Source organism: Podarcis melisellensis (genome assembly GCF_964234715.1).
Source record: "Podarcis melisellensis genome assembly, chromosome: 8".
In the NCBI taxonomy this organism is placed as follows: Eukaryota; Metazoa; Chordata; class Lepidosauria; order Squamata; family Lacertidae; genus Podarcis; species Podarcis melisellensis.
Genome location: NC_138540.1, coordinates 28331272 through 28351699, shown reverse-complemented (window position 1 = coordinate 28351699; position 20428 = coordinate 28331272). Strand labels below are relative to the sequence as shown.

The window sequence follows — 20428 nt, the reverse complement described above, 5'->3', positions numbered from 1 at the left end:
TGGACAGGCTTTGTGGAAATATTCAAAGGAAGAGAGAAGATCTAAGGGAATGGATTTTTCTTTGTTGTGAAGGGAGAGGGGTGGGGCAGTTAGCTTGGGGGCACAGAGAGAAGTGTGGGTGCTCCCCATTGGCTTATAAAATCCCGATCACATAAAATAATAATCTTAGAGGCCACCTTGATGCACAGCCTGGGAAGTTCCTATTCAAGTAAGCAGAAGGCAAACCTCCAATGGTGCTTCAGGAGACTTGTCTGTCTTTTGGTTCACATACTGTTCCAGTAAGAGTGAACTGGATTGAACTTCTCTCCGCGTCCTTAACCAGAGCCCTGCTGGATGAAATAGTTGTCTCCATCTAACGCACACGCCAGCCAGAAGCCTCCAAAAGGTGTCCCCTTCCTTGTTCCTGGCTGTTCTTAGCAAAACAGTGCTGCGCTACATGGACCTTGGCAAATCTAATGACACAAGAGCTCAAAGGCAGGAGCCTCCCTGTTCAGAGTCAGCAGTCCCAGCCCTTTCACAAGGCAGAATGAGGCAGCTACCTCAGGCGGCAAATTCTGAAAGACAGAAGGTGACTAGGGCCCTGCAGCTCCTAAACTAGCCTGCTGCCCTAGGCTGTGGAGGAGGACTCTGTCCCGCCACCAGTTCTGAAGTAAAATCCAGCTACCAGTCTAGTCAGGTTTTGCGCATAGAATGGGGAACAAATCCCTCTTGACCTTCGCCTCAGGCAGCAAAATGGCTTGGGTGCCTTCTGAGAGTCAGGAGGACCTGGTCCTGGTTGGGGAGGATGGTCAGAAATGTCCCTGCTGATCACCCTGTGCTTAGCGACTTCTCTAGGCCACCGTGGGTCCTTTGAAACAGCCCTTTGGGTTGACCGTTCGAAGCCCGCTCTGGAAGGCTCTTTTCCATAAGCTGCCCTTCTGTGCTGTCCCTTCATATCCCACCCCACCCATCTGGTCACCGACGGCTTCATCCTCCCACCTTTTGTCTGTTTCCATTTCATTTCGCGAACTCGTTGCCTTTCCGCCAGTTTTTGGATGGGATCTCCCGGCGCACCATCAGTGTGAGGCATTTCCCTGGAGATACGGTCTGGTTTTCCATAGGGAGTTGCTGTTCTCAGCTCCTCCCTCCCTCTTCCCATCCTCCCATCCTCCCCATTTTTGAGGCCAATAATTTACGCTGCTTGCAAGATGTCTGAGTAGTCAAAGCCTACCCACCCTGGTCCTTCCTTTTCTTTTCTCCTTTTTTTTGGTGTCGTGGCCTTAATTCGACAGGGCAGGCCGGCTCATCGCCTTGGGTTTAACGCCTCTCTCGTTCCTTCTCTCTTTCTTCCTTTCTCGTTTTTCCAGAGACAGTGCGAGCCATGACCCATGTCATCAACCAAGGGATGGCCATGTACTGGGGGACGTCGCGGTGGAGCTCCATGGAGATTATGGTATTGTGGATGAAGAAGGGGGGGTTAAAAAGGGTGGCAGAAAGAGAGAGAGAGAAAGAAGGGGAAGCTGAGAGGAAGAGTGGGCGGCTGATAGAAAAGATGCCAGGCAGATGTGTAAAACTGGGACCCACCCGCTTTCAACCTTTGCCTAAAATGACCCTAGGAGGATAGATGGATGAATTGCCAGGAATGGAGATAAAAGCTGCAGGCTCAGCTCTGGGAGACAAGGTGGGAGACACATTCCTTGAACCAGAGACGCAGTCTGAGAAGCAGAATGGAATGGCTGAGTTGCCCAATGGGTGTGCAAAGGCTGGAAGGAACAGAGCTCCCAAATACTGGAGCTTTGTTGTGGGGGGGGGGGAGAGAGAAACAGGAGTGGAGGTGCAGCTAAGACCTTCACCTCAAAAGTATGTAGGGTGGCATGACTGGGCAATGGGATTGCAACAGGGGAGAGGCCCTATTCTGATGGGAGGAGGGGGTCAAACACCCAAAAAGGGCTAGGGGCCAAGATGGGTAGGAGCTCTCTGTACTTACTCAGTGGTGAGGGGGAAAGCGCTCTGTGCATCCTCAGGGGTCCTCTGGCCTTTTTCTTTTGCATGCGCTGGGACCTGAACCCTAGCTTTCCTCAATCTCTGAAGTGGCATTCTTTGATTTCCCTGCCAAGCCGTGGACCTGGGGAGGAGGTCCAGGTGTCCAGTATGCTACACACCATGGCGCAAAGGAGCAGGCAGAGCCAGTGTGGTGTAGTGGTTAAGAGCGGTGGACTCGTAATCTGGTGCACCGGGTTCGCTTCCCTGCTCCTCCACATGCAGCTGCTGGGTGACCTTGGGCTGTCACACTTCTCTGAAGTCTCTCAGCCCCACTCACCTCACAGAGGGTTTGTTGTGGGGGAGGAAGGGAAAGGAGAATGTGAGCCACTTTGAGGCTCCTTCAGGTAGTGATAAAGCAGGATATCAAATCCAAACTCTTCTTCTTCTCTTCATCTGCCTCGCCCCGTTCCTGACTGCTTTGGGGTGTTGTTGCTTCACCGCTCCCCTCTATAGGAAGCGTATTCAGTGGCTCGCCAGTTCAACCTCATCCCGCCCATCTGTGAGCAAGCAGAGTACCACATGTTCCAGAGAGAGAAAGTGGAAGTGCAGCTTCCAGAGCTATTCCACAAGATCGGTAAGCGTGTGCGGAAGCTGCCTCTTGGATGCCAGCAAGGCTGAATAAACGCGGCAGAGGTGATGCTGCCCTGCTGAGAGAGAGGGGTGCCATGCTCTTAGCTTGGGTGAGGCTGCTTGCTTTAGTACAGCTGACAAGAGGCAGAAGGGTTCAGCAAGTACAGATTCCCAGGGCCCAGCGGTCCAGAATGGGGGCTCAGAGTGACTGTCTCTCAGCCTAACCTACCTCGCAAGGTTGTTGTTGTGGGATTAATTGAGGAGAAGGGGGGGAACACGTAAGCCACCTTGAGCTCCATGGAGGACAAAGTTTGGGATGCAATAAATAAATAAATAACAGAACTTGAGCAAGGGGTGAGGATGCAACAGTTTAGCATCCTTTCCCGCCCCAGTACCCATAGCCCAGGGCCTGATTTAGCACACACTCCCCGGGGGCTTTAAAGTTTATCCAAAACATCCAGGCCATGTGACTGGAGATCTCCTGCACATCTCCCATCCAGTTTGGTCCTTAAATCCCACCCTGCCCAAGGCTCAGGGAAGAAACAGGACGGAAACCCCAGCATCCTGGCGCCTCCCCCACAATCTGCTTCCACAGGACCCCAAAAAGCATTTATTTGGGGAAACTGTTTTGCTTAACCTTTTTTGCCCTGCTGGCTCAAAACTGCAGTTTGGGATTAAGAGCCTTTCAGCATATTAATTATCATTAATAAAAATGTCAGAGAGGGGTCAGGAGCAGCGGCCTTTCCTCTGAATGTTTAATCCTGTCCCAACGAGCCAGCTTTGACCTCGCCATCCTAGCCTCTCTAAATTGGCTCTGCGGGGGCTGGAGGTCCCTGGGCTGCCCTTTTTCTGATGGTAAAAAAGGGCTGATCAGTGCCTGGCTGTACAGACCCCCTTGTATTCCCATCAATGGGAGAAAGGCGAGATAGGAATGTAATAAAATAAAATGTGTTTTAAAGAAACACACAAAGGGGGGAAAGACGGAATTAAGTCACACAGTCACGCACACACGCACACCACTGGTCCTAGGGGATTAGTCAGATTCAAGGATGATGATGATAATGATGATGGTGATGATTATGCCACCCATCTGACTGGGTTGTCCTGGTTATTAAAGGGAGCTTACGTTCTACATCCTTAAATGGTTCAGAACTGAAATACTTCAAGGGCTGACTCTCCCCATATGAACCAATCCAGACCCTGAGATCATCCTCTGAGGCCCCTGTTTGTGTGCTGCGACTGCATGAGGTCCAAAGGGTGGCAACACAGTAACAGGCCTTTTCTGCAGTGGCTCCCCATTTGTGGACTGATCTCTCCAGGGAGGTTTGTCTGGCACCTTCATTATACATCTTTAGGCACCAGGCTAAATCTTTCTTCTATAGCCAGACCTTTGATCTTTAATTAACTGTGGCCTTTTAGAAATGAATGGGATGTTTTTTAATAGATTGCTTTTTTCCATTTCATTTCACTTTTAATTTGTGTACCGCCTTTCTATATTACTATACTCAAGGTGGTTTACAAGCTGAAGAAACAAAATAGACAGCAAAGGTCACACACATACCGTATTTTTCGCCCCATAGGGGGCACCTAGTTTTTTTTGGGGGGGGGGATAAAGCCCAAGCTTCCCCCAACCCCCAGAACAGGCTGCTATCCGCAAGCCTAGGGAGCCGTGCGGGAACTCCTGCGGGCTTCCCAGGCTTGCGGATAGCTTCCTGAAGCCTGGAGAGTGAGAGGGGTTGGTGCGCACCGACCCCTCTCTCTCTCCAGGCTTCAGCGAAAGCCTGCATTCGCCCCATAGGACGCACACACATTTCCCCTTCATTTTTGGAGGGGAAAAAGTGCATCCTATGGGGCGGAAAATACGGTAATAACCGTCTCATCCAATACAAAGCAACCACGATAATGTTAAAATAAACAACTGATATCAAATAAAGCAATATTCAACAATCCATTAAACTATAATAGTAAACAGTAAAGCTAAATATCAGCAAATAATAATTACCAATCACAATTACTAATAATAATTAAAAATTACAATAATTGCTAAAAACTATAATCAATAGAAGTTTATGGCAAGTCACAATGCATAAAATACCACCAAAAAAACCAAGTAAAAGGAGAAGGAAGGACACACAACTCATAATTTATAAATAAATAAATACCTTCTTTTACTTGTTGGTTTCAGTGTAACTGGGGAGGGGGCTTGTCTATCTGGTTTGTTGTAAGTCTCTTTGGGCTGCCCTGGGACTAATGAATTCCTTGAATAACAATAACATCACCTCTCCGTCTTCCCTTCTCCAGGCTAAACATTGCTGTTACGCATTTGCTCTCCACCCACCAACTTGCATTTTCCTCTTTCTCCCCTTAGGTGTGGGCGCCATGACGTGGTCCCCTTTAGCCTGTGGAATTGTTTCGGGGAAATACGACGGGGGGATCCCTCCCTACTCACGAGCATCGCTAAAAGTGAGCAGTGGCATTTGAACGCTGTGACCGGCAGAAGGGAAATACTGTTGCACGTGCCCCTGTCTCTGAGTGGCACGAGACTCAGGGGAGGCCCAGGACTTACCAGGGGTTCCATTCCCTTGGAATGAAGGTTAATGGGGCCTGGGGTGTCTCTAGGATATAGGGTTTTATCGGCACATATAATAAATATGTTTATATGTCCTGAGCAGAGGATGGAGAGGCTCGGAGCATTAACAGCCCAACAGATCCACCTTCCCCGAACCACAGCTCTGGATCCCAGCACAGAGCAAGGCATGCCTCTATGTGTCTCCCGCTTCCAGCATCAGCTAAAACTCACAGGCAGAACTTTGGCCATTGTTCTTCCGCTTTGCAAGGTGATGTCTTTTCCAGCTAGGTGAGGGAGGTTACCCTGATTTGCCTCAGTGGCAACAGGGCAACCTCCTTCTAATGTAAATGGCTACTAGCCACAATGGCTATGCTCTGCCTCCACAACTTCTGAACCCCAGTTGCTGGAAGCCACAGGAGGGCAGTTGTGCTGGAATCCTGCTTGCGGGCTTCCCACAGGCATCTGGTTGGCCACTGTGGGAACAGGATAGTGGACTAGATGGGCCACTGGCCTGATCCAGCAGACTCTCCTTGTTTTCTTAAGTGGCAGTGCATAACTGGCCGGCTGAAGCCATCACCTTAACAAATGACCTGGTCTGGCTGGTTTAGCATGTTAGTCCCACTTAATTCTATCTATACTTCACATACACAGGATCACAGGCTTGGCATGGACCCCAAGGCATCATCTTGATTGAAACCCCGCCCGCCCCCCCCCCTGCAACCCACTTTGGATAAGGTTTAGCATTTATTGCATGTCCCTTCCCTCTGACTTATCCCTTGTTGCCCTTTGCTGTACCTGTCACTGGTCTCTTTCCTCTCCCCATCCCCAGGGCTACCAGTGGCTGAAAGACAAGATCTTGAGTGAGGAAGGGAGGCGGCAGCAAGCCAAGCTGAAGGAACTGCAGGCCATCGCTGAGCGGCTGGGCTGCACTCTGCCCCAACTTGCCATTGGTAAGTGGGAAACGCTTGCCTCCATCCTGACCCTTTCCTGGCTGGAAGGCAGTGACTGCCTCTGCAGAATGGGAGAGCAGCCTGGCTGGGTAGCGGATCCATCTAGACCAGGGGTCGGCAAGGCTTACCGGGCATGGGCCGAATTGCTCCCATGGAGATCCTCTGTGGGCTGGACCGTCGCAGTGCGACGCCAAAAATTGCATCTGCGCATGTCCACGGCGCCAGAGAGTGCTTCTGCACATGCCCAGACACCGGAAATCGTGCCTGCGCAGAAGCGATTTTCGGTGTCTGGGCATGCGCAGAAGTGATTTCTGGAGCCACGGAAGAGAGTCCCCACACCGTGCTGCACCAGTTTAGCAAAACGCACGGGGACTCGCCCAGTGGGCAGCTTGGTTCGGGGGTGGCTCGTGGGCCAGTTAAACGGCATCTGTGGGCTGCTTCCAGCCCATGGGCCACAGGTTGTGGACCCCTGATCTAGACCCAGCCTTCTGTTTCCAACAGGGGCCAGACAGAAACTCACATGCAAGGCATGAGGGCAATGAGTCTCCTCCATTGTTTTCTCTACACAGAGAGAGACAGAGAGAAACTGGTACTCAGAAGCTCCGTTTAGTTTTCACAGCTTCTGCAGATTTATATTATTCTTTTTTCCAAAGATTTCTTAAGCTAGTAGCCTTCACCTTAACTGTAGGCAGCAAATTTCACATGGTAGATGCATCTTGTGAAGAAATATACGTGCCCTCATCTGTCCAGAGCTTGAGAGCAAAAGTGACTTTTTGACACTGTTCAGAGTTTCTTGAACTAAGCACTTGACTCTCTCCCAAAGAGGCTCTGGCCCCACACAATCCCCCAGGTGGCCTTGGCAGTGTCTCCATTACATTCCCCTAATGCTCTTCTTCTCCCCCACCTCCAGCATGGTGTTTGCGGAACGAAGGGGTCAGCTCCGTCTTGCTGGGGGCTTCCAATGCAGACCAGTTAATGGAGAATATTGGAGCAATACAGGTGAGCACCCCACCCATCACCCACCTTCAGGCCCTGGCAAACTGATCTTTGGTGTGTTTTTTTGCATGGAATGCTCTGGACATAGAACCATAGAACTGCAGGGCTGGAAGCGGCCTCTAGTCTAAGCCACTGCAATACTGGAACTGCAGCTGAGGGATCCCTGGCAGATGACCATCCAGCCTTAGGCTATTGAAAACTATTTGATTACTGATTGTTGGCATGGGAGAGAAGGGATTGAGAAGGAAGGAACGATATTTGGGGGTTCATATCTTGGCTTCACACTCTCTGCTTTTAATTTTGCAAAAAAATGATATTTACATTGAAAGGAGACAGTGAATTGAGCAGATGCTTCTGCAGCTCAGCTTTCTTAGACCATGCCAGACTCTTGAGACCCCGCAAGGACAGAATCACTCTATCACCCTCAGGGGGAGACTACTGTAGCAAAAGATTGCTGTTGTTTTTAGGGGTGCTTCTTAACTCACCCCTGACATGCAACACCTAGAGGTTCACCCACCAAAGGGAACGCAACCCTTGCTTTGCAGTGGTTCTCAACCTGCGGGTCCCCAGATGATGTTGAACTACAACTCCCATCACCCCTAGCTAGCAAGGCCAGAGCTCAGGGATGATGGGAGTTGTAGTCCAACAACATCTGGGGACCCACAGGTTGAGAACCGCTGCTTTAGGGTATTGCGCCATTCAGTATGTCAGATCATGCATTTGTCTTCTTAGCCAAACCTACTTCCCAGCTTTGTTGTGATGATACAATATGAGTGTGGGATGATCGGCACGTAGCACCACGAGTTCTCTGGAGGCAACACAGATCACTCCATCGACTCTGGTGTGAGGTATGCCAGCTCCATCAGGCAGCTCCTGCTCCTTAACTGTGCCAGCTGGTCATTTTAGGAACTGTTAAGAAATTGGTTCCTGAGTTTTGCTTTTTCCTCTTCCCTCCCAGTCCCATTTCCCTTGTGTGTTATGTATTGTTATTGTTATTGTTATTGTTATTTATTGTAAGCCTGCAGGTAAGGACTGCCTCATTTTGATTGTATGTAAGCGGCCCCAGGAGCCTTTTTGGCTGAAGAGCTGGGTACAAATGCTCCAAAGAAAGAAAGAAAATAAGCACAGGCTTGATAGCACCATAACCAAAATCTAACTCATGACCTCTCCCTCTTACTTGTCGTTTCCACCCGGCAGGTTCTTCCAAAACTCTCCTCTTCTCTTATCCATGAGATCGACAGCATCTTGGGCAATAAACCCTACAGCAAAAAGGACTACCGGTCCTAATCGGGAATCCTGTTCCCGCCTGGGACTTTCTACTCCTTGAATTCCTCTGCCTCTCCCGTTCGCTTGCTTAAAGCTATATCGAAGCCAAGTCAAGAAATAACGGTTCGCAACCCAAGACAACAGCGCAGCGTCTGAACCGAAGGCGTCCTAGAGAAAACCGTATTCAAACGTCGCCAGACTGCATAGGCTTCTTAAACTTTAATTTTCATTTCGAATGCAAGAAAATGCTGCAGGTTTGGGAAAGGGGCGAGTGAGGTTGGTTTCACGTCCATGCTTTCTTTTTTGAAGGAGAAAACAACTTTTGAGTTTTCTTCTCTCCCTCCTCCTCTCTCTCTACCTTGCAGTCGTTTTTTCTCTCTCTCTTTCTCCCAACCACCGTATCTACGCACAGAGAGGATATCACAGCGCTCAGCTCATCTTGGTTTGAGCTGGGACCTTCTTCTTCTTCTTTTAAATGGGCAGAGTTAAGGTTATGCTTCGATCCACCATCCATACTCTCTGTAAGCCCAACTAGAGGAGTTTTGAGGAATGTGCCTTGGCCAGCCTCCTGGAAGTGTCAGAAGCTGCTTTTGGGGAGCCACTACAGGCACCCCCCCACCCCCGCTGCCAACCATTCCCTCTTTCCCTGTTTTGACCTTTGGGGGAATGTGACGGATTCAGAGCAAATTGGCTGAGCAGAAAGTGCCCAGTTCTGCAATGTCCCACAGGCCACGTTTTGCAAAAAGTGGTTCATTCTTTCTATCACTTGGCCTCAGAGCTGGGGGGGGCAGGCAGGGGGGCAGAGAAGAGAGATCAGGGGGATGGGACGTTCACAGGCTGAAACTGAACCATCTCTTCCCCAGGTGGGGTCAAGAAGAAAGGCTTGGCCATGGAGAAATGGAAGGCCTAGACTAGAAACCTCCTGGTTGGAAAGATGTCCTGTATCTCACTCAGACCCTCTTCTGACCCCAGTAGGTCCGCTTAGTACCTGCTCAACCTCCCATGTCCTCCCTCAGATACTCCCCACCCTCACAAAAAAATGTCCCTCACTTTCTACAGCTTGAGGTGCTGCCTTGATGTCTTTCACAGCCTTGTTGCTCTGGGCAGGCAGAGAGAGGTTCCCAGAGGAATCGAGAACCTGCACTCCCCCCCCCCTCCAGGTTGATATGCACTTGTCCTTCCTGCCCACATTGTAGGATAAGCTTAGGCTCCCATCCATCGATTCCCACAGCAGAATAGTCCCTTTCAAGTGGGGAGCCAGGTGGGCAGATGTGACAGCGTGAGGGTCCCCCACAAAGGGGCCACCACGCCCCTGACCCCGCCATCTCTGTGGCCATGCCGTCCGAAAGAGCCCAGAGCCCCTCTTAGAGGAGAGTTTTTCTTGTCCCGTTGCGGCCAGTGCAAAGATTGTGCCTTAGTTGGCTATGAGATGAGCTTGCCTTCTGGGATGGCCGCACACAAAATCAGCTCCTGAATTCCAAAGTGTTGCATCTGATGCTGTATGTTCATTTTCTCTATCTACCTTCCCCCTTTGTACCAACCCCAAATGCAATAAGTTGAAGGCTACAGGGGTACCTTTACCTTTACTTGTTTATCAATTGACACTGCAGCCCTACAGCAGGTGTAACAGGGCGGCAAATGGAGCAGAGCCAATGCCTTCCAGGTCTTTTTGGACTCCGATTCTCACCAGCCCCAGCCCAGACAGCTGTTAGAAGTTGTGAAATATTTGGCAGGCCCCAGTGACTTGAGGAAGGATGCAGTTGGGCATCCTTCATCTAATTCCCGCCCCCGAAAGTGTATAGACCGTATTTTTCGCTCTATAAGACGTACCAGACCACAAGATGCACCTAGTTTTTGGAGGAGGAAAACAAGAAAAAAAAATATTCTGAATCTCAGAAGCCAGAACAGCAAGAGGGATCACTGCGCAGTGAAAGCAGCAACCCCTCTTGCTTTTCTGGCTTCTGGGATAGCTGCGCAGCCTGCATTCGTTCCATAAGACGCACACACATTTCCCCTTACTTTTTAGGAAGGAAAAAGTGAGTCTTATAGAGCAAAAAATACGGTACTTGATTGTAAAAAAGAAAGAAGAAGACCTCTAAGTGGTTTGCCAAAAAAGAATGAAACCATAATATTATCAGCAAGCACAATTACAGTCAGCTATTTTAAACGTTCAAAATAATAATAATTAAAATCAACGATAAGCTGGGAACCAGATTATAAACAAACTTCAGTAAATCTGGGCAAGCTTGTCTAAAACAACAGTGTTTTTAGCAGGATCTGAAAAAGAGTTCAGTGAAGGTGCCTGACGGGTGTCAATAGGCAGGGAGTTCCACACTGTAGGTGCTGCCACACTAAAATATACCAATTTCTTACCATTGTGGAACAGGCATTACGTGGTGCCCCTGACTGTTCCAAATACCAAAGCAGTCAAGTGGGCATATATGGCATCAGGCAATTTTGCAAAAAAACTGGTTTGGCATCCTGAACGTTTCCAGCATTTCAGCGGGCTTCTTTCATGGCCTATGACTTCGAAGCAAAGATTTGTTTGTTTTTAAAATAATGCCTAAAAATTAATGTGAGGTGGCTAGAGAATTCCTAGAGCCTTCCTTTACAAAACTGCAGCCAAGGGTTCCTTCCGCCCCACCCCACCCCCAAGAAATGAAGGCACCATTGTTCCTCCAGTTTTGCCTGTGGTCAAACAGGTTTGGTAGGCTTTTGCCGTGTTAGCAACCTGCCATACCTCTTTGGCCAGACGTAACAGCAGGACGAAAGAAGTGCATGTGTGTTGCAAAGTGGGTGGTCTGTGCACCTGAGAGTACACAGAGACACCATAGGAAATGGTACATCTCTCCAACTGCTTTTAGCTTTTTAAAAACTATTGCCTGCATCCAGACTCTTCCTGTTTTGGGGGGGAGGGAGCAATGAAACTTATTCTCAGCTGGGAATGTAGCAAACAGCAGTGAGGAAATAAAACCGGAAACCCAAATAACAGAATCATAGAACTGTAGAGTTGGGAGGGACCTAAAGGGCCATTTAGTCCAACGCCCTGAAAAGGAACAAAAATGGATGGATGCCCAGAGTTTTGCCAGGAAAGCAGCCAATTCATTGAACAACAGCTTTGCAATAAGGCTTTTCAACAATATGCATGCCAGACTGTCCTGGTGACAAAAGCAGCTATGCATTTATGACTCTCTTCCTGGCAAAAAGAATGAAATTGCATTCATGCCCTGATTTGCTTTGTTGTTGTTTTTGTTTGCTTTTATGTGGACACACGACTTCGGTTTCCTCTGGCTGTCGGGCAGCAGCCACGAATGCAACTGCGTCCACCTCGCTATTGCTGCACTTGCAACCAACTCCAGAAGCACAATGAATTTGGGTTCCCACAGCTTGGGGCCTCTTCCCCACCCTCCACCCTCAATAGAGAAACTTCCTGGATTGCTCCCAGTGCTAGCCCTACGCAGAGCAGATCCATTGGTATTAATGGCGATGAGCAACTCAGGTCCATTAATTTCAATGGGCTGGCTCTGAATGAGGCTTAGGCTGCTTTCCCGACATCTCCCTAACTGCGGATCTCCTTAGGGTATTCAGGGAGCTCACTTTGGTGCGGCCAATGCAGCGGTTTAACTTTGCTTCATCCTCGGAGGCACACACCATTGGCTCTCGAGACAGACAAACACCAACAATTAGAGCTTGCCACACAATGTACAAGCCACTTCCAGATACGGGGCAGGATATAGCGCAAGTTTTAATTTCTGTGTTGCTGCATTTGCTCCCGGGAAAGGAAAAAAATCCGTTTGCACATAACATGAAAGCGAGCACTAACACTTGCACCATTCCTCGCTACGTATTTCCCAGAGTGGTTTTTGTGTTGTGTGCGAGCTCAAAGGTAATTCACAGTTCGGGACAGGTCAGTGAAAGGGAATAAAGTTGCTGCAGCTTTAGTTGGATACAACCCCCTGAGCTAGATGGGAATGTCTTCAAGCAGTTTCAGAGATTAATGCAAAAAGGCAGGCAGCCTGCTCCAGGATTCCCAGGCTCATAGAATTGGAAAGGGACCCCCAAGGTTCATCTAGACCATCTTCCTGCAATGCAGGAATCACAGCTGAAACCTCCATCAAAGGAGAGTCCACCACCTTCCGGGGGAGTCGCTTCCACAGCCGAACGGCCCTCACTGTCAGAAAGTTCTTCCTAATGTTGTACTACCCTTTTTTCTGTCCTTTTCCCTGATTTATCAAGCCCTCCCCTGCTGCCTCCTATATCGTGCAGGGACCTGCTCATGGCTGCTTTTTGCAATGGCACACCAGGGGTGAGCTTGCAAAAGGGTTCTTATCTCACACACACCCCTCCTTGTATTTTTTTTGACTCATGGAGGACAACTGCAGTGCAGTGTTCAGCTGCCTGCACAAGAGGGATCCAGAACTGAGCAGCCTGACTCAGGAACTGGGGGGGGGGGGTCCTGGTTCAGAAGTGCTGCGGCGTTCCAGACCAGTTCTAAGTACGAAAGCGGGTTCCTTTTTTTCTTTCCTTTTTTTTTTTTTTTGGGCTAGTCGGTGGGTAGTGTAAATATGATGCGTTTTAAGACTGAGCCGCGAAAGGCTTGTGTTATTTTTTTACTAACGTCTGTCCCTGTGGATGAGAAGTATTTTTGTATGTCTGTCCACCCCCCGCTCCCTTCGCTTACCAAATCGTTTCCAGTGGGAAGCCTTCGTCAAACGCATTTCCTATCCTCTCTTGTTATAAACTTTTGCTCTCCCCTACTCCTGCAAAGCAGCATTTGGTTCTTTATCTGGATTTGATGTCGTCTGTACGGATGGAGAGGAAGCCAACTTCAGCTTACATTATAATCCAGAATTACCCAATCTGCATTGAAATGCAACAATTCAGCCCTCTGCTGCAAACGTAACAGAAGGATGTGGTCAAATCTGGAGCCAGGAAGAAAGAATGGGACTGCCAGTGGGAGAATCACATTTTTAAATGAAGTCCCTCCAATGAGAAAAGTGGCACATGTGACAAGTTCTCTACATGCAGGGAGGATTCAGAATTATGATTTCTGCCCTCTCCGGTCTGAGGGAGCGCTTTCCATCCTGCAGCCTTGTGTCAGCACCGGTCACATCAGAGGCTGAATTGCTGTTTCAAGAGGCAGCAAGCTTTGCAAAGTTGAGCTGCCGAAACACAGCTGTGGCCTCCATCACTGGATCACCAACTTTTATCATTGATTTTGTTTCCTTATATTTGCTTTATTTTATTTTTCTTGACAGGTCCCCTGTCCAGGAATCTTGCCCCCTCAAAGCAAAGTTGAGCCACTCAGAGCTTTGTGGCCTCCAGCAGATTTAAGCACAGAACTAACTCCCCCAGTGGGGCTTACAATGTGCTGCCCTTTTGTGGGAGGAATGTAAATACCTATTTGAGCAAGGGCAGAAGGCAGAGACACATGTCCAGAAGGAGAGGAACCTCGGGCCCCCTTTCAAATGGCCTCAACTCTTATGGTGGGGGTGTTGATGGGGGAGAACACTACCATTTGACTTCAGCCTCAAGAGGTTCCCCCAACCCCCTACATTTAAAGCCATCAGCAGCTGTTCTGCCAATACATAGACAAAGAAGGGGGTGGTGGATTCCAGCATCTTAGAACTTTCCCACTTGCAATCAACGGGACAAGTTAAGGCATGACTTAACTCCCATTGATTTCAGTGAGAACCAAGCTCAGTTAAGTCTGGATCCAACCATAGGATCACACACACCCCACCAAATGAAATAGGAATTCAGAACCATTCTGACCTCTTTGCACCCTCTGGGATTGGGCCCTTTCCCCTCTGCATGCCAGAGGACTGTGCATTTTCTCCTCCATGTCTGCCCCACTTTGAGACGTTTCACAGTGTCTAAGCCCCTCACTGAAGGCTTCCACCTTCCCCCCAAAACCTTCCCTATCAGCCGTGTTTGCCGTGCTAATCAACTTCTTTCAGGGAGCCATAGAAATGCCACTGTAGCCAGGGGGGAGCAGGGGATCTGTAAATTTCCCCTGCTTCCCATTAACCTTCCAGTGTCTTTTTTTTTAATTTCAATTCCATGTATGTAAATAAAATAAAAAATACTCTCTCTTTTTTCTTTTTTTGCCTTTTTATATATGTCAAAACAAAAGTGATCGTTCTCTAGAAATGACATATATGACGACTGTGAGTCCTGAGCTAACCGCGTCTAGGCAAAAGGCTGCTAGCCCCCATCAGTCATGCTTCCTGACAAAGATTTGGACTGATTAAAGAAAAAGCTTCTGTATCTATGGAATGAATAAATGAATAAATAAAAGCCAAGCCTTATTTTATCTGTTGTCGCCAGAGCTCTCTCTTTAACTCTTCTTCTCTGCGCCTTTGGTAGATGATGTACTATTCGTTTTATCGTCTGCATTTCTACCCTACCATTTTTCTACGAGTTGCACAACAACCCTGTGTGATAGGTCAGGATGAGAGGCAGTGACTGGGCCGAGGTCACCCCAGTGAGCTTCGTGGCTTAATGGGGATTCGAACCCTCGTCTCTACCAGGTCCCCGTCTGATGCTCTAACCATTACCCCACCACAAGCTCTCAGCTGAAGGACAGCTGAGAGCCAGCAGAGAAAGCCTGGCCCAGAAGCCAGGCTTATAAGGGCACTTTCAGGCTTTCTGAGCTCACTCTTACAGAACTGGATCCTAACACCAAAGGAGCTCGCATCCCTGCCTCCGAATTTCAGTTTCTGGAAACTGCAGGAGCAGAGAGTGCTCTTGTGCTCGGGTCCTGCTTCAGGGTTCCCCAATAGAGGCATCTGGTTGTCCACAGTGAGAACTTCATGCTGGACTAGCTAGGCCATTGGCCTGATTCACTAGGGCTCTTCTTATGTTCTTAAGATGCTAGGACAGCTTGCAAACTCACTTTCAGCCGTATTTATCATAGCAACATCAACAAATATGGACACTAATTAGAAGACTTCCTTGGGGGTACACCCATTAATTTATTTAAATGTACAAAAACAAAACAAAAACCAGCAACCCTAAGGATCAGCTTGCTCATCATGATACCTGCCCCAGATAACCCTTCCAACCATGTTATTTTGATGGGTGAAACATGAAAATATGACTCATATTCAAGGCTGTAATATTTGCATGCCCTTGCCTGTCTCAAAATGCCAGTCGAACAAGAGTGCTGCAAACTGCCCCTTAAAAGCCCGCGAGCCAACGCCAAAGCAAAGGACAGGCCAGAGAGAAAAGGCCTAATCCTGCCCCCAAGCTTTGGCACCATCCCTCTTGGATGGGCACTTTCTCTCCAGCCTTCTGTGTTTTGCCCAGCAAAGGGCATGGTGTCCTTTGCCCATTCGCAATGTTGAGCGATGTGGATCTGTGACTTCTCTCTCAACCGCCCTGCCTAAGGTCAGCCTGTCGGGTTGTTGGGTCAACAGACTCCCAAGTATCCATTTTTAACCAGCTCACTAAACATTGCAGAGTGCTGACTCAAATGCAAAGGAAAGGATGTCAACTTGAATGGGTCGTGTCAGAGCAAGTCAGTGAAAATCCTGAAGCAGGGGGTCAGAATGGATCGACACAGCGGGAGCCAAAAACAGGGCATGCAGCAGAATTCAGGAGATGGGCAAGAGGATGGAGATCATGGATGGAGATCATGTAGAGTTGGATAGGACTCCCCAAAGGTCATCTAGCTCAAAAATCCCTGGCAGATGGCCACCCAACCTCTGTTGAAAACCCTTGAGTCCATCACCTTTTGGGGAAGTCCATTCCACTGTCCAGCTGCTTCTACTGTCAGAATGTTCTTCCTAATACTTAGTTAGAATCTCCTTTCTTGCCATTTGAATCCATTGGTTTGGGTCCTACCCTCTGGAGCAGCAGATAGGTAGATCAAGGTTGGCCAATGCCAAGCCACATACCGACCTGCTCTCACCTGATCCTATGTGCTTGCTTTGCACTGGTGGCTGGGGCTTCTAAAAGTCTTTGTCTTTGGTCCTTCTGTGCCCAATACATCAGAATAATCTTTGCAACTGCAAATTTTATTGTATCTTTAGAATAATGCTTTGATGTAGAAGGCTGGTAAAAGGTGGGGAGGTGAAGAGTGAAGTGTTGAACTAGAAATTTGGAGCAGAGGGCTCTTGGTGGAGGCAATAATGCAGTAGAGATGGAGGCAATAATGCATCTGAATGCCAGTTTCTGAGATGTAGTAGCAGTAGTAGTAGTAGTAGTAGTAATTTATTATTTGTACCCCGCCCATCTGGCTGGGTTTCCCCAGCCACTCTGGGCGGCTTCCAACAAAGATTAAAAATACATCAAAATGTCACACATTTAAAACTTCCCTGAACAGGGCTGCCTTCAGATGTTTTCTAAATGTCAGGTAGTTGTTTATCTCTTTGGCATCTGATGGGAGGGCGTTCCAAAGGGCGGGTACCACTACTGAGAAGGCCCTCTGCCTGGTTCCCTGTAACTTGGCTTCTCACAGTGAGGGAACTGCCAGAAGGCCCTTGGCACTGGACCTTAGCATCCAGGCAGAATGATGGGGGTGGAGACGCTCCTTCAGGTATACTGGTATACTGGGCTGAGAACTGCAAGAGGAGAGAGGGCTCTTCAGCTGAGGTCCTGTTTCTGGGTTTCTCATAAGAGGCATCTGGTCAGCCACTGTAAGAACAGGAAGATGGGCCACTGCCCTGATCCAGCAGGCTCTTCTTACGCTCTCAATTGTAGGAGACTTGGTTCAAATTCCTGCCCAGCTCTGAGTCTCATGGAGCCAGTCATTGCCTCTCAGTCCAACCCACCTCACAGGGTTGTTTTGTGAGGATTAAAAAATGGCGGGAGCGAACCATGTACACCACCTTGAGCTTCTTGGAGGAAAAGTGTGATATAAACCATAATGCTAAATAAAAATACTAAGGAAGAAGCATAACTGCCAACAGGGACTCGTGCAGTGAGGCCATGGGCAGCCTCATCGCTGCTTCTCTGTGCTGGGAGCGATTCATCTGGTCAGACTAGATGTGGTTGCACAACAAAAACAACTTATTCCAAGAGGGTTCGGAAGAGGCAGGCCGGGAAGAATGAGTGTGTTGCACTCTGGGCTCATCATTCAATGGATTCAAGTTTTGTTCTGGGACTAAAAGGGCACCTTTGAGAAAGAGATAGCCCAGTCGATAAGAGCTTGAGACTCTTAATTTCAGGGTCGCGTGTGTGAGCCCCATGCTGGGCAAAAGATTCCTGCATTAGGAGAGGGGGTCGGACTAGGTGACCCTTTTGGTCCCTCTATGATTCTACAAATGCTATGAATACCTGTGGCTCACCTGACAGGCCTATTCCAAGGGAAATTCTTGGTGCAACAAACACAGGGTGACCTGAAGCCAATTGAGGTTTCCCATTTCTGCTTTTGTGGTGGCCAGCAGAACCCTAGGCAGGAAACAACCTTTTCTAGTCCGCAGGCCCCCCCAAAAAAGAAAATCAGCTGCATGGAGGGGGCAGGGAAGTCAAGAGGAGCCTCCTTTGTGATTCCCACAGACCCTTCTTGAGCCAACTGAGATCCAGATCTCCAGGGTTATGGGGAAATGTCCAGCTCCTGACCTTTTGCTTCCTTTAAGGCCTTCAGACATGGATTTGTCTCTTCCAATCAGACATCTCCTTCCAAGCTCGCTGGGAAACCGGCTGCTTGCTGTCACTTAAGATTCCCAGGCAGATGAGGACTCCCTGCCTCTCCCTCTAGCTAGAGGACAACATTTGAAAAAGAAAGACAAATTTGGCAATGCAGAAACCAAGACCAGAAGGGTGCAATTTGACTGACGGGCCTCCCACAACAAGCACTGCCTGGGCTAGGAAGCAGCCCTGCCACAAAACCCGTAAGGTGACCATGAGGGAGAGTTTCACATCAATTTTCCTTACTTAATTCTTAGCTCTGACACTGTATGATTGTTACTCTCTCATTTCTGCTCTGAACCACATGGCAGGAGTAGAAGGAAGGGAAGACACATGGATATTTTTCCTGGCTGAACCTCTAGCTCCCAAGATTGATTGATTGATTGATTGATTGATTGTATTTTCCTCCAAGTTGCTCAAGGTGGCATACATGGTCCCTCCCTCCTCATTGAATCCCCACAACAACCCTGTGAGGCAGGCAAGCTTGATAAGGCTGTGACTGGTCCCAGGGTCACACAGCATGCTTCCTGGATGAGTGGGGATTTTAACCCTCGTCTCCTGGGTCCCAGTCCAACACTTGAACCACAACACCACCTCTGGCTCCCTATGAGGAAAGAATGGCAAGTGAGACTAGGTCATATGAACTGTGTGTGTGTGTGTGTGTGTGTGTGTGTGAGAGAGAGAGAGAGAGAGAGAGAGAGAGAGAGAGAGAGAGAGAGAGAGAGAGAGTTGGATTCTTCCTTGCAACGCTCGCTGATTTTATACTGTCATTGTTTATGAATGAGAATATTGTTTAGGCTGGGGACCCACCTGGGAGCAGGCTCAAATGCTCCTTCAGCAACAGAAAACTCTGGACTGCCAGGTCCTAGTGCAATACCCTAACACAAGGTGGTGTGCATACTTTGAGATAGGTGGCACAATCTTTTCCGCATGGCGCTTGGCTGGCATCTCAGCCCAAATAGCTCCTGTACTTTCTGCATTGCCAGCATGGCATAGTCTGCAATGGGGCTTCAGGAAGCAGAGGGCACAACTGTTTCCGTACAGACCAGGTGTCAGGTCCGTATGAATAAACAGAGTCGCAGCCACAACTCCATGTTCCAAGGCTTGGAAATTTAGCATTGTGGGACCTGAATTCTTCTTTGGCTGGGACTTGGAATCTCAGCCTCCCCCTCCATCAGTAAGTGGGGTGGATAGAACAAGGTTTGGGGGAAAGAGAGTGCCTGGGATTGTGAGGGCAGGCTTAGACACTGTGAAAACTACAACGTTGGTTGTGTAAGGATACCCAGAGCTTACAGGGTTAACAGCTCAAGGGAAATGACGTCCTGTCACTGGAGGGGGGGGGTGTTCGCATCTTTGTTATGTGAACGTCTTTACTTTTCTGTTTTGGCTGCAACAGGAGAGGAATCATGTCTTCGCTCTCTCCTGACTGAATGTTTATTTGTTTTGCTGCTGTACAATAAAGCTTCGTAGAACAGGAAGCTGCTGTATGAGAGTTTTACTGCATGGCTGAGATTCCTTCCACGCAGGCACACCATTGCACAAGATACTCTGCTGTAGCTGGGACAAGCAGGTTGGCCCAGAGGCAGCGGACTGGAAGCCACAACAGTCCCACTGCTCGCAGCCTTGACGAACTCTGATCGGAACAGGTTGTGTGTGCGGAGGGGGTGTAACTGCGCTTGCTGGTAGTTTTCTATATGCAAGGATGCACACAGGAGAAACATTCCACCTATGCAAGCCTGAACTTGCTTGGGCTCAAGTCCTGCTTGCATGTTTCCCACAGCCATGTGGTTGGCCACTATGAGAACAGGGTGCTGGGTAAGATGGTCCATTGGCCTGATCCGAAAGTGTTCTTCTTATGTTCTTATAGTGGCAAAGTATCTTCTAGCTTAGGCTAAGAAGCTTTGCAGTTTGGGGTGTATGCATTTTGTCCCAAATATTCCCCATATCCCCAAAGTGACCTTTAAAAATAATAATAAAGAAAACCCTTTTTTCCCTTATTGAGTAACAGAGTCCTTATATATTTTATTAATCTGGAATAAATCTATATGCTGTACTTTTGTGTGGATTCTTTAGAATCCTGTCCTGAGCCAAACCCAGCCCCTTAGGGTCACTTGAATCACAGCCTCTCTGTGTCAGTCTTTTCTATCACCGGCAACTTCACGAGGCAGATCGATAAATTGGCACTTGTTTCCTGGGGTGACCTAAGGTTCTGATGAACCCACCGGTTTTCTCCTTGGGCCTTAAATCATGGAGTAGTAGCAGGCGATGGTTAGTGCGGGTTCAGATTGACTCTAGACTCCTCATTCCTTGCAATGACAAACATCATGTCAAAAGTGTTTCTGTAAATGTGCCTCTTCCCATCCTCCGAACAGCAGAAGGTTGGTGGGACCCAGGAGAAGAACCAGCCAGCCATTCCCTT

General features: G+C 48.6%; 1 protein-coding gene across 9 annotated transcripts in view; it reads left to right on the top strand.

Annotated features, from left to right (window-relative positions):
* The window catches only part of KCNAB2 (potassium voltage-gated channel subfamily A regulatory beta subunit 2), a 106368-nt gene extending 97579 nt beyond the window's left edge, over positions 1-8789 (top strand). For all 9 annotated transcript variants that reach the window (XM_081923752.1, XM_081923750.1, XM_081923751.1 and 6 more), the window contains 6 exons: positions 1347-1432; positions 2476-2596; positions 4961-5055; positions 5991-6111; positions 7022-7110; positions 8305-8789. In XM_081923752.1, coding sequence (XP_081779878.1) covers positions 1347-1432; positions 2476-2596; positions 4961-5055; positions 5991-6111; positions 7022-7110; positions 8305-8394 — 602 coding nt within the window. In that variant the 3' untranslated portion in view covers positions 8395-8789. The remainder of the gene's footprint in view (positions 1-1346; positions 1433-2475; positions 2597-4960; positions 5056-5990; positions 6112-7021; positions 7111-8304) is intronic.
* Positions 8790-20428: the final 11639 nt, after the last annotated feature.